Source organism: Podarcis pityusensis, assembly GCF_964106645.2.
Source record: "Podarcis pityusensis genome assembly, chromosome: 14".
NCBI lineage: Eukaryota > Metazoa > Chordata > Lepidosauria > Squamata > Lacertidae > Podarcis > Podarcis pityusensis.
Window position 1 is genome coordinate 51,027,836 of NC_138039.1, and position 13,781 is coordinate 51,041,616.

At 43.9% G+C, this 13,781-nt stretch overlaps 1 protein-coding gene across 1 annotated transcript in view; it reads right to left on the reverse strand.

Annotated features, from left to right (window-relative positions):
* Positions 1–3,918, reverse strand: part of FAN1 (FANCD2 and FANCI associated nuclease 1) — a 30,656-nt gene extending 26,738 nt beyond the window's left edge. The window contains exon 1 of the mRNA XM_080980869.1: positions 1,607–3,918. Within this exon, the coding sequence (XP_080836995.1) occupies positions 1,607–2,921 (1,315 nt within the window). The 5' untranslated portion in view covers positions 2,922–3,918. The remainder of the gene's footprint in view (positions 1–1,606) is intronic.
* Between the last annotated feature and the right edge of the window lie 9,863 nt (positions 3,919–13,781).

Below are 13,781 nucleotides of genomic sequence, written 5' to 3' on the forward strand. Positions count from 1 at the left end.
ACTCTAGGGAATCAGATAGAGAAGACTTACAAAAAGCTTTATTTTTAGGCCACAGAAGGCTAATTTGAGCTATGAAGAGAAAAATGTTGTGGCCCAGCAGTTTATCAAAGATTAGGCTTGATGAGGAGGAAAGATCTCATTGGGGGTGGGGGGGAGAGAACTGGATGCACATTTTATCCAAAATCAACTTCACTCTCCTATAGCTCAAATGGGTCCCTGTGGATCACGCAGAAGCCCTGCTTCCCAGTAGCCCAGACTTGCAAAGCAGAAATTATTGCTCAAGCAGAGTGATCATGCCCTGGTGTAGCCTCTTTCCCAGGTGCTTATCATCAGCCCAACATCAAAGGCTCAGAGAGCTGTAAAAAATTGTATCTGCCTCTTAGCAGAAGCCAACCAATTGGGGAGCATGGAAGTTATGCAAAGAGCTCATCTAATGGTACGGCTTAACATCTCTGCACACAGGAACCAAACAGAAGCTGTCTGCTTGGCAAATTAATGTGCTCTGCTTACTGTCTTAAATCCAAATCCCACTAGATGTGCAGGGCACGAAGGGTCGCCCCTCTTCCCTCTCAAGTAAAAAAAAAATCAGGACAAGTGGGGAGGCCAACCTGTCCCTATCGATCAGCTAAGGAGGGGCAGGTCCAGTGTTAGAAACTGAGATATAAAAGCTATTTGCCATATGGCCCCTTAAACCTAGGTTACGGTCAGGTACATTAACAGAATGCTTAGGTGCCTGTTTAGGGGTTGTTGTTTTTTTGTAAGATTACAAAGCTGACAATGAATTGTGTATATTGTCAGCTCCAGCTAAAATCTGACCCATGCCAGAGCACCGCAGGGAGAATAAAGCTGCTGTGTGTCAGGAGCCAATTCTGGCACCCAAGCATCTTCACTTGGTCACAAATGACTGATAGCCAGGTGCAAAATGTGCCTGGCTAATTTAAAAAACTGCAGGTGCCCCAGTGCTTGCTTCCTCCTTCCTCCTCTTCGTTTTGCCTATTAAGATTGTGAACCTGTGAGAAAGAACTGCCTCACACTTTAACAAATGTGCAGAGCTTAGAAAACAGCAGGTGCTTTTAAAAGTGGTGTATAATATTATTGTTTATTACTCTATGTGCATGTAATCATCTCCCCGCATCCCAACCCAAGAGGATAGTCATCACCTGTCGCTATATTACTTCAGAGGTTAGCTGCTGCAACCTCCAACTACCCAAAGGTGGGGCACAGGTAGCTGCCTTAGACCAGGCAAGATTGTTTGTCCATCCAGCCCAGGATTAGATAAATAATGACACGGTGTAATATGTCATGTGCTGTTGTTCATCTGAGGTTGTATTTACCTAATTTTAAGACCTGCTAAAGAACAGATTATTGTTATTACGTCCTCAAATGTAAAACCACAGAATTCAAATAGGGTGTACTTTCTTTTTCCCATGACTATATATGTGAGGGTCACCCCTGGAGATTTTTATACTTCTGCAAATCTTGGGTTTACCTCAAGTCTGCTGAGACTTACTTTTCTTGCGCAGTGTGGTTTTGATTCTAGATATACAGAAACCCTTGAGGGCTTGATAGAGATCAACATTAGAATATGGAATATAATATTAGCTACCTGAGAGTTGGTAGAACTTTGCAATGGTGTCCAAATCATTCTCATCAAACAGCCTCTGATCATCCTCATTCTCTAGCACAGCCTGCAGGACCATCAGAAAATTCTGAAGATAATATGGTTGCCCTCCTGGGTCTTCTCCACGGCAGAGTCCATTGAGAACCGTCTCTAAAATGTTGCTGCCTGGACTCTGAGAATTCATGTTTTCCAAAGGTCCCAAACCAACACAATCAACCACTTCATTTTTTAAGTCTGTATGATCTTCCATAGGAAGTACTTCCATGTTACCCCCCACAAAAGAGATATTTTGTGTCTGATTGCAACAAATACCTTTCACATTGGGCAACAGAGCCTGTTCACCAGAAGAGAGGTCTGTGGTTTCCAAGTTTGACGGTGCTTCTTTACTATAAGCTGTTGAACATACTACAAGCTTGCAAATATCAGAATCCAAGTCCTCCTTAGGAGTATTTTGCTCCTTGTTGTCCTCTGTTAGCAGCCCAACTTCACCGCAAGCAAGATGTTCAGATGGAAACAATCCAGGAGCAGAACCATCACCACCCAAGAGTATTCGTGCGTCACCTTCCCATGTGGGGTCCAGGGTTTCTCGTTTGCCTTCGAATCCTTCTTTTGGACTAGTTTGTCTCTGAAGCCTTGAAAAGGGCAACCAGTTTTCTTTCTGGGAAGAAGTGGTGCCTTCTGGATTCTCCTCTCTAGAGCTGTCACACACATCTTGAGCTGGCCGAGACTTAGCATCCCAAGTAAAGATGCTGCCACCTTCAGCACGACGCTTCCTGGACAATTTGGTTGACAGCCTTCCCAGGGAGATCTTCCCAACTGCCTGAACCTCTGACTCACCATTGCCCAACAGGAGACCACCGCCCTTCTTAAAGTATGGACTCACCTGTCCTCCCACCTCAGGTTTTGTTTCAGAGTTGTCACCTACTAACTTCTCTGGAGTCGAGGCATTATTTGCAAAGTACGGACTGCAACCACCAGGCACATTTTCAACTGATGGGCCTGCACCCGTGTCAGGCGCCGAACCAACCAGAATCCTGTCATCATCTCGGCTCTTTTGACACACTTCATCAATGTGCTGGTTGATTCCATATCTTGCTACCATCTGCCCACACAAAGGACAGGCGACTCTGGCAGGGGGAACATTATTGAAAAATGAAGCAATTGAGAAAGAGGATGCAGATAAAGGCAGTGTCCCTTCCACACCCGTCCCTTGCTTCCTCCTGGCAGGTTTTATCCTCTTCCTATTGAGGGCTGAGCTTCTACAAGGCCTTTTATTTCCCGGGAGCTCTTCTTCTGCCATTGCAGGAACCCAAGATAAGGTGAATGTAGGAGCCGCCTCATGCAAAAGGAAAAAAAACTCTTCACGTCAAGGTATCAAGAGCATTTTTCATGGCCTTGCCTGCAATGAATAAACGGCAGAAGTGATGGCTTAAGTTTTGCATCAACAATAACAATAAATTCATAGATGGTAGGCTTATGGAAAAGTTAAAAATGTTTTGTCATTTTAATTATCAATCACATGCACACCTCACATTTCCTCCTAGGAGCTCCAGGAGGCATATATGGTCCTTTCCCCCAATTTATCAATACAACAACCCTGTGAGGTAAGCTTGGCTGAGAACTGCTGATTGGTCTAAGGTCAACAAGTGAGTTATATCACCAAGTGGGGATTGAACCCAGGTCTCCCTAATCAAACATTCTAACCACTACACAACACTGGCTCTACTTAAGGAAATGGAGTGATATCCAAGTAAGTCATAACCAGATGCAATCAACTTACTTAAGTAAAGAGTCAATGGGACTACTCTGAGTATCTTATCATTAGGTATCACCTAGATTCTGGAACAATTTGCCATTGAAGCTACTGGTACTATTGATATTAGGGTATCTTAAGGGATTTAGTAGTGAGGCAAAATTTAAACTTGGCTATTAGTTTCTTCCAGATTTTATTCCAAACTGGATTTAATGTAGAAAGTGTCCAAGTTAGTAAAAGCAAGTACACTTAATAAGGAGATTAGCAAGTATCAAATTAGTAATAAAAAAAGTAATATATTTGGTTGCTTGAGCTGCCTTTTTGTTTTTGTCTCAACCTCTTAGTTGTTTTCCCATCAATACTAAACCAGAAATATGCAATTCTTTCTTCCATATTCGTCCACTGCTGCCCTTGCCTTCTTTTTTCTTGTTCCACTCTCCAAAAAAATAATTTGTAAGCATCTTGGGACAAGGAACCATATTTTTAGTCATGTTAGCATTTTGTAAATTACACATGGGTGGACAGACTTCAGACTTGACGGATCTATTTGGCTTCTGCAAAAGTACCTTGAGATTCATCAGTCAGGGCCAGATGCAAACTGGTGGGACAGGCAGACCTTGAGAATTAAGGGCCAGGGTCCCTCTGAGTACAAGCCCAGCCCAGGAATTTGTTCTCAGGATTAGAAGCAATTTTACACTTTCATGTGTAAGTCCACTCCTGGTTTTCCCAAAAAGCATTTTTCCTTTCAGCAACGAAATTACATAACCAGAGATACCACTGTAAAGCTTCTTTGCTGCAGCCTTTGTCAAGTAACTGTGAGCTTTCTTTGCCATTCTCCTGCAAATCAGCTGAACCTGATCTACCTTTTCTGCTCACTCCGACTGTAAAGCACAAAGTACAAGACCTCTTAAATGCTTCTGTGATACCCTAATGATTCCAATATAAGCAGATGAAAACATGTTGAGTTTTGAATATGCTATTAAGAAAGTGATCAATCTTAGCACTATTTTTTTTGAAGAACTACAGTGCTATCCCATTTCCCACTCATGTTAATAATTAAGAGGAAAATGAGTAAACTGATTTATTTTAACATAACTGGGCGCATTCATTCACATTTGCCTTTTCATTTTTTAACCTCTCACAATTTGTTGCAGCCCTGCAATGTGTTAGTTGCAAAAAGTGCCTGAGAATCCCCATTTCAGAAACCAATTGATGGGCCTGTGCACCAGATTAGTGGATTCTCTCCCACCACTAGTGGCTTGTAATAAGGCAACTATTTATCCTTGTATTTCAAAGGGGGACACTACTGCACCACAGCATTCAAGACACTCCATCAAAGCGAGGCAGAAGGGAAAGATGCAGGCTGCCATGATTTTTTAAATAAGAGACACAAATCTATTCAGTGAAGGGTTTGAACCCAGCTTCAGATTCTGGTTTAATCATGACACACACTGGATGGCACAGGACTAGGAATTACGCTCAGTCTAATCTACCTCAAGTGGGACGCCGGTGGCGCTGTGGGTTAAACCACTGAGCCATTTGGGCTTGCCAATCAGAAGGTCAGCGGTTCGAATCCCCGCAACGGGGTGAGCTCCCGTTGCTCAGTCCCTGCTCCTGCCAACCGAGCAGTTCGAAAGCACGTCAAAGTGCAAGTAGATAAATAGGTCCCGCTCCGGCGGGAAGCCGTGCGCTGCTCTGCTTCGCCAGAAGCGGCTTAGTCATGCTGTCCACATGACCCGGAAACTGTATGCCGGCTCCCTCGGCCAGTAAAGCGAGATGAGCATGCAACCCCAGAGTCGGCCACGACTGGACCTCATGGCGAGGGGTCCCTTGACCTAATCTACCTGAAAGGGCTCTTATGAGGCTAAAGCATGAGGCGAGAGTCTAATACTTGGAAGGGTGGACACTCCAGTTTATACAGACGGTGCCCACTGCTGAATTCAAGCATTTGAACAGCCGGCAGGAAACCACCTTGTCTTTTTGTCTTGCGAGCCGCGGGCGGAATACGGCGCCAATCAAATAAATAGACGGCTCCGGCCCTCCTTTCCCAACGCCAGGAAGCGAGAAATGGCTGCTGCCCAAACCTGAGCGGCTGCGGGGAAGGATCCGGGGCAGCCCCAGGCAGGGCGCCTCCCAAGCGGAGCCCGCGCGGCCAGAAGCAGCAGCAGCAGCAGCAGCAGGAGGAGGGGGAGGAGACGCGGCAGAGGCCCCGCCCACCCCCTCCCTCCTCCGCCTTCCACCGCCAGGCAAATGCAATCCATCCCCGCGCCAGGCCTGCGTGGCCGATGTCGGAGCCACGGATCGAAGCGCGGCCCGGGATTCCCCGTTGCAGCGAGGGCGAGAGTGGGGGGGGGGCTGGGCGGGCCCCTTTCCTCATCTACCCCTCGGGGGTCGTGTTTCATTTTATACGCTATAGTCTTGGTTTGGAGAGAGGTGCAAGGCAGGGCCGCCCTCTTTCTCCACTTTTTAAAACACATCTTCATGTTTATTTCTATACTTCCAAACAGCGTGCTGCCAGCGCTATGAGTCTGTGATTCTGTCTGTGCACTGGGTGCAAGCTGTGCTTGGCGGTTATAGATTTTATTATATTTTAGTTGAAAGCCTCATTCAGAAGGTTTCCATCATTTAATGACAATGATAACAGTGGCCTAGAAGCGTCATCATAAGCAAATAAAGACAACTACCATTCCTAGTAGAAATAATAGTACCTTTTCCAAACATGGTATCATCAGTGAGAGCAGTTAAATTAATCATACAATGTGTGCATCATTTTAAATTAAGGCTGAAGAATTTGCATGCACTTACCAGAGAGTAAGTCCCATTGAACTAAATGGAGCTTACTTCTGAGTAGATATGCCAATTAATTTACTCACAGGATGTTAGCACCCAACCCACACACTAAGTATATTTAGCTAGGTTTTAATATTTTTGGAGACCACTTGGTTTCACCTGAAACGTGGTGTATAAAAACAGTACTTTAATACATATCCCAAATCAACATTAAACTGTTAAATGTTGTGAAGTAAACATACTGTTATAGGATTTGTGGGCAAGGAGCAGGGTTGGTCTGGGAGTCTTTTCTAGGCTTGGCAGGTTTGGAATCTAGTAGAAGAAGCTGTTGAACTGGTCAGACCAGCTTCTCTGTATACTTATCAGCATCCGAAGGAGCAAGATGTACTGCCATAGTGACAACTGAGGATGATTCCAGAAGGAGGGGAGTGGACCTTTTCCCACCTCACCTGGCTGGATGGCATCATGTCATCCTAGGAAAAAGAACTATAGGCCACAAGAGACTGTCTGCATGTGAGCTTTTTACTAGGATGGAAGCTGGACAGAGGAGTTTGTCTTGCTTTGTGGTCAATCCCAAAGCTATATTTTATCTCTTGTGCTCGTAAAATAAATACCTGAAAAAATGTCAGGTTGCTGCCACCGCCCGCCACCCCCGACCCCCCAATAGCTGGTGGTTATGCTCATGAACCAAATGGGAACTCTTGATTCATTCTCCAGTGCTGTACTGATGGCAGCAGTGAATACACAAACACACACACCCTAACTAGTGACAGATCAATTGCCCTCCATGAGCTGGAAATAATTGCACAAGTGGTTCAGTTCTGCTACTGTGCACATTTGACAGCTACACAGCACAATCCTATGCACAGTTCCAAGGAAGCAGTTCCCATTAATCTGAGTGGTGAATGCAGAACTGTGCTGTTGAATTCCTGACCTGTTTGACACGCCCCATTTGCTGTGCTGTTTTTGCCTGCATAAGCAGGAGAAGAACCACTGGATGGGGAAGCTTACACAATTGTGTTTGTGGACCAGATGGGCCTTTCACCTTGGTGAAATCCCTCTAAATTCCGCTTTCCCATAAACTTTCCTCCCCTCTCAAACAACACTGGAATGAGGTTATCCAATGAAATTTACTGCCAGTAGACTCTGGCCAAACAAAATATAAGACTTCAACTAGCACATAAGAGTATCTAAAGGAGGGATAGTTTGTTGTGCCCTCCAGAGGTTGATGCTCTCCAACTCCCATTGCCCAACAACTTATGGAAGGCACCACATTGGTGATCCCTGATCTGAAAGGATCCCTGCTCTCCCACACCCATACCAGCCCATTGAGCTCATTAGTGGCAGTTCCACTGCATGTAGAACATGGATAGGCAACCTAAGGCCCGGGGGCCGGATCTGGCCCAATCACCTTCTCAATCTGGCCTGCGGACGGTCCGGGAACCAACGTGTTTTCGCATGAGTAGAATGTGTGCTTTTATTCAAAATGCATCTCTGTGTTATTTGTGGGGCATAGGAATTTGTTCATATTTTCCCCAAAAAATATAGTCCGGCCCGCACAAGGTCTGAGGGACAGTGGACCAGCCCACAGCTGAAAAAGTTTGCTGACCCCTGATGTAGAATCATTGAATTGTAGAGTTGGAAGGGACCCCAAGGGTCATCAAGTACAACTCCCTGCAATGCCTTAATATTTTGCCCAACGTGGAGCTCAAACCCACAACCCAGAAATCAAGAGTCTCATGCTGTACCGACTGAGCTATGCCAGTAATCCAATGAACTACCACCTGAGGTTCAGATCATGGAGATGACAGGGCCTTCCCAATAATGGCACCCAAACTCTGGAGCACTTTTCCTTGAGTCCTGGTCCTTGTTGATAATATCTCCTTCTTCCAGCAGGACTTTCACACTGGACAGCTGTTCCCTGGCATTCTTAAACAGTTACGTGACATGCTGCCTTGGTGGCCTTTTGAGTAGAAAGGCAGCATATGCATTTTAATATAAATTGATGGCATATGTTGCCAAAAGATGTGATGATGATTGCTGTCTTAGACAGCTTTAAGAGGGATTTTAAAAATCATGGGGGAGAATTGGTTAAGCAATGGCTTTTAGCCATGATGGCTAGATGGACCCTCCCTGTTCAGAGGCAGTCTACCTTTGAATATCAGGACTGGGTATCCCCCTGCCTGTGGGCTGCCTAGAAGCATCTAGCTGATCACTGTGTGAAGCACGATGCTGGATGATCCTTTGGTCTGATGCAGCGGGACTCTTCTGATGTTTCTAAGCAAGGATTGAAATCCTATTGCTCTTCTTTGTTCTCTTGCTATTAATGCATGGCACCATGCAGTGTTCTGCAGGCAAGATTGCGGGGGGGGGGGGCAAGAGAAAAACTTTGAATAGCTGCTCCTCTGTCACACTAAATCAACTGAATTTACCTTCTATTTCCATTAACTGTTGTGACCGTGCCCTCGATCACTCTCTTAAGTAGAGTCTTTTAATTTATTTTTCAGATAGTGACCTTAAGGCCTCTCTCTATTAGCCATAATTGTGGTCTCTTGCGTTCGCTTGAAACTTTTTTTGAACGAATGCAGTTCTCCCCTCTATGTGACTTTAATTAACTGTGACAAATTCCGCCCAAAGCACATTTGCAAATAACACATAATTTATGAGGTCAGAGAAGAAGAAATATTTAGTGCCCTATTAAATCAACCGACAGGCATTTGTTTCAGGTACTTAATGGCATCATTTGATGGGCAGCCCACCCCCATCTTTCCCAACACTCTGCGGTAATGCATTTAGAGTACATACATTTCTTGGGAACTTTAAAAGGGGCAATTAAGGCAAACTATAGATCTGAAAGGTAATTTTGCAGGCAGGGAATGGGTGCCATGAATTCCCAAGCAATTTTGCTGAACTCCAACCTTAAGGTGGGATGACAGTGGTTTAACCATCACAGCAGGATAGAAACACCAGCTGTGAGGGTTAATCCAATCTCTATTATGGGGCGGCTCTTTGGGGGTAGTTCTTTGCTCAGAGGAGCAGCAGCCACTGCTTCTCCTAGACATTTGCTGGAATCAAGAGGGCTTGTGAAAGAAAACAGGTTTTCAGGAGACGGGCCATCGCTCAGGGGTAGAGCATCTCCTGTACATGCAGAATAATGATAATAATAATAAAATTTTATTTATATCCCGCCCTCCCCAGCCGAAGCCGGGCTCAGGGCAGCTAACAACAATAAAATAATACAACATTCTAAAATCATTCCATTCTAAAATTTATTCAAATCAAATTGATTGCAACCATTGGGCTAGAGAAGGGGCTAGGTTCAGTCCCCCCCTAGGTGGGGATGGGCGAGACTCCTGCCTGAAACCTTGGACAGCTTTGCAATCCCTCCTGGCCAGGCATGAACCTATGGCCCTGCCTGCTATCATTTCCAGAGCGCGGAATGGAGGGGTCTGCTTATGAACAACATTGCATTTTACAGTAAACTAATTCTCAACAACCATATAAAGCAAGTCATTACTCTGAGCTAGATCTCACTCCACTCACCCTGCAAATTTATTCCCAGGCCAGCCCGATAAATGCATATAGCCAAAGCACACTCCTTTTCACTGCTCATGGTACAGTATGCTTTCGACAAGGGTTACACAGAACCCAAAACAGATTTTTGACAGATTGCTAGGATACTGAGGATTCGCAAAACAACTGGCTGCTTCCAAGTGGGGTTACACTTTGCTTGTGGGGACTTCAGGGTTTTATTCGTTTTAGTGTCAGGAGCGTTCACATCCCACTGGCCTCTTCAAGCATCCTACTTCAAACAGCAAGCTGGAGTGCCCGCCTGCAAGCAAAGGCACTCAAAAGAAGGCTGAGGTATTTACTTCTAAGGACCTTTGCTACACCTGCACCACAAAAATTCAAACAGCAGCACTGTTTGGAATCAGGTTTACCAAGAGGGAATTTAACTGTCCTCTAGGAGTCAGAGTAGCAGCAGCAGCTAGGCCAAAAATCAAAAGGATTACATATTATATATGCAGGACTACAAAAGGGCATATGGATACTATGAAGGCAGGCAGAGAAATCAACAAAAAGCAAGTAAAGCACAGCTATAGCGTTGGGAAAGGGATCTGCTGACATCTCTGACTGAGGCTCTGATGAAATGAATATAGTAATCAATGCCCAATATCCAAAAAGCCAACTGTGCCAGACTTCCCTTAAGACTGCAAAACATAGACCAGCCTACTACTTTTTAAAAAGTTGAAGAAAGTGCTTCATGGTGTCCCAGCACTGAAAGGGGGGTGGAGTGACATCTAATCTGTTCCTCTGTGCAGGAAGTCCCAAGTTTAGCATCCCTGAAAGATGGCTGTCCAGCCTCTGCCTCAAGACTAGCAAGCAAGGGAGAGCCCACCACCCCACTAGGTAAATTTATCTCCTGTATATCGAGCCAATTAGATCTGGTCCTTCTCTCTGGGGCAGCAGCAAATGTATTGCTGCCCTCTTCTATGATGCCTGTGCGTGAATTTGTTTCATGTGTGTAGATCAGTCCATGCTGACCAACACAGTCTTTGAAGTAAGGCTCTGTTCCGATGGCATGAGTAGTCCTGGTGGATGAAAAAAGCTCAAGAGATCCAGCACTTAGCCGACACTCATGATGCACAGAGTTTCTTTAAAGCCACAAACACCATCTATGGGCCAATAAAGCATGGGATATGCCCCCTATGCTCAGCAGACGGTACCACACTTCTAAAAGATAAAGAAGCTATTGCACTACGCTGGAAAGAACATTACCAACATCTCCTTAACCGCAACTCCCCCATAGCTGCTGAGGTCCTCTCTCAAATTCCACAAAACCAAGTTAGAGATCAGCTTGCAGTATCTCCAAATCTGGGAGAGCTGTGTACAGCTATTAACCAAATGAAAAACAACAAAGCCAGCAGACCTGATGGGATACCTGCCAAAATCTTCAAAGTGGGTGGAATTGAATTTAAACAACAACTTCACAAGCTCATCGAAAAAATCAGGGGGAAAGAAGAAATCCCAGCAGACTTTAGGGATGCCAAAATTATCAATCTCTTTTAAAAAGGTGACAGAACTGATTGCGGAAACTATTGAGGTATCTCTCTATTAGCTGCGGCTGGCAAAATTATTGCAAGGATCTTAGCCAACTGTCTCTTAACAATATCAGAGGTGACCCTTCCTGAACCCCAAAATGGTTTTCATCCTTCTAGGGGGATAGTGGACATGATTTTCACCACTTGACAGCTTCAAGAAAAATGCAGAGAGCAAAACCAACCCCTGTATATGGTGTTTATTGACCTGACTAAATCGTAATGCCCTGTGGACTGTTCTTCTGAAAATTGGCTTCCCAGATAAATTTGTAAACATCATTCGGCTCCTCCATGATAATATGACAGCAACAATCACAGATAACAATGGCTCTCAAAATGAACCATTCACAGTGGGATCAGGAGTTAAACAGGGTTGTGTTATTGCCCCAACTCTATTCATTATTTTCATTACCATGATCCTACACTTTGTTGAAGGGAAACTCCCTACCGGAATAGAAATCATGTATCGAACAGATGGAAAACTCTTCAATCTGCACAGGCTGAAAGCAAAGAGTAAGGTTACCGTAACTTCCGTCATTGAGCTTCAGTATGCTGATGACAACGTAGTGTGCGCATGCTCAGAGGATGACCTCCAAACCATCCTAAATATCTTCGCAGAAGCTTATGAACAGCTTGGCCTATCACTCAACATCCAAAAAACCAAAGTGCTGCACCAACAAGTACAAAATAACCCCTCTGCAGCGCCACAAATCCAACTCCATGGTGTAACGTTGGAAAATGTTGATCACTTCTCCTACCTGGGCAGCTATCTTTCCACAAGGGCTGAAATTGATGCCGAAATCCAGCATCTCCTGAGCTCTGCGAGTGCAGTTTTCTCCTGTTTGAAGTGCAGAGTGTTTGAGGACCGGGACATTTGCAGGGAAACCAAAATGCTTGTTTACAAATCTATTGTACTACCAACCTTCCTGTGTGCTTGTGAAACATGGACCACTTATAAATGCCATCTCCAACTAAAAGATTCCACCAATGGTATCTCCGAAAAAATTTACACATTACTTGGGAAGACAGGGGAACTAATACCAGTGTACTGGAAGAAGCAAAGATCACCAGTGTTGAAGCAATGATTCTTCAACATCACCTTCATTGGACTGGTCATGTTGTGCCTGATGATCATCTTCCAAAGCAACTACTCTATTCTGAACTTAAAAATGGGAAGCATAATGCTTAAAAGAGTTTTAAAGACTGTCTCAAGGCAAATCTTAAAAAAAAGTAGTATAAACACCAACAATTGGGAAACACTGGCCTGCGAGTGCTCCAGTTGGAGAACAGCCTTTACCAAAGATGTCATGGACTTCGCTGTCACCAATGGAAGCGAAAGCCTTGAAAAAACTCAATATGGAGGTCAAATGGCCGAAATATTGGGAAATTTTGGAACAAGATGGAGATAGACTGAAATTGCAGAGTTTTGAAAAACTAAAAAACAAAGTGCGAGACTGGCTTCATTATTTTCAGATAATGGAGGCATTTAATTTGGACAAGAAAATTGGCTTCCAGGTGGAAAAATCAAAATTAGAAACTGAATTGTTAGAACCCAAAACTAAGAATTTGTCAAAGATGTATAACTTGCTGTTGAAATGGAACACTCAGGATGAAACGGTGAAATCTGTTATGATTAAATGGGCACAAGACGTTGGTCACAACATTATGTTTGCTGACTGGGAGCAGTTATGGACCACAGGCATGAAATTTACGGCATGTAATGCCTTAAGAGAGAATATTATGAAAATGATATACAGGTGGTACATAACCCCAGTCAAGCTTGCAAAAATCTACCATTTGCCCGATAATAAATGTTGGAAATGTAAAGAAACTGAAGGTACATTTTTTCACCTTTGGTGGACGTGCCCAAAGATTAAGGCTTTCTGGGAAATGATATATAATGAATTAAAAAAGGTATTTAAATATACCTTCTTGAAGAAACCAGAGGCCTTTCTCTTGGGCATAGTTGGCCAATCGGTGTTAAAAAAGGATAGAACTTTCTTTATGTACGCAACAACAGCAGCAAGAATACTCATCGCAAAGTATTGGAAGACACAAGAGTTACCCACACTGGAGGAATGGCAGATGAAACTGATGGACTATATGGAACTGGCGGAAATGACTGGTAGAATCCGTGACCAGGGAGAAGAGTCGGTGGAAGAAGATTGGAAGAAATTTAAAGATTATCTACAGAAACATTGCAAAATCAAAGAATGTTAGAGTGATGATGGATTGAAATTAAGTGGTTTCTAGCTGTACAGACGTTAAAGTTATATATAGACTAAGATTAAGGATTAGGCATAAAAAGGTTAAAAGAACGGAAAATTGGCTATTAATAGATAAGAATTTAATGTTATACCATATTAAGATTAAGGATTGGGATTAAAAAAAGAGGGAAAGAAATTGCTGGACAAACAAATTGAACTGGAATACAAAAGAGGGAGGTACGAGGAGGTCCAGAAAATAAGTAAACTCAAAAGTGGTGATGAAAAGGTGGTATTGTTTTTAATTGTTTTTT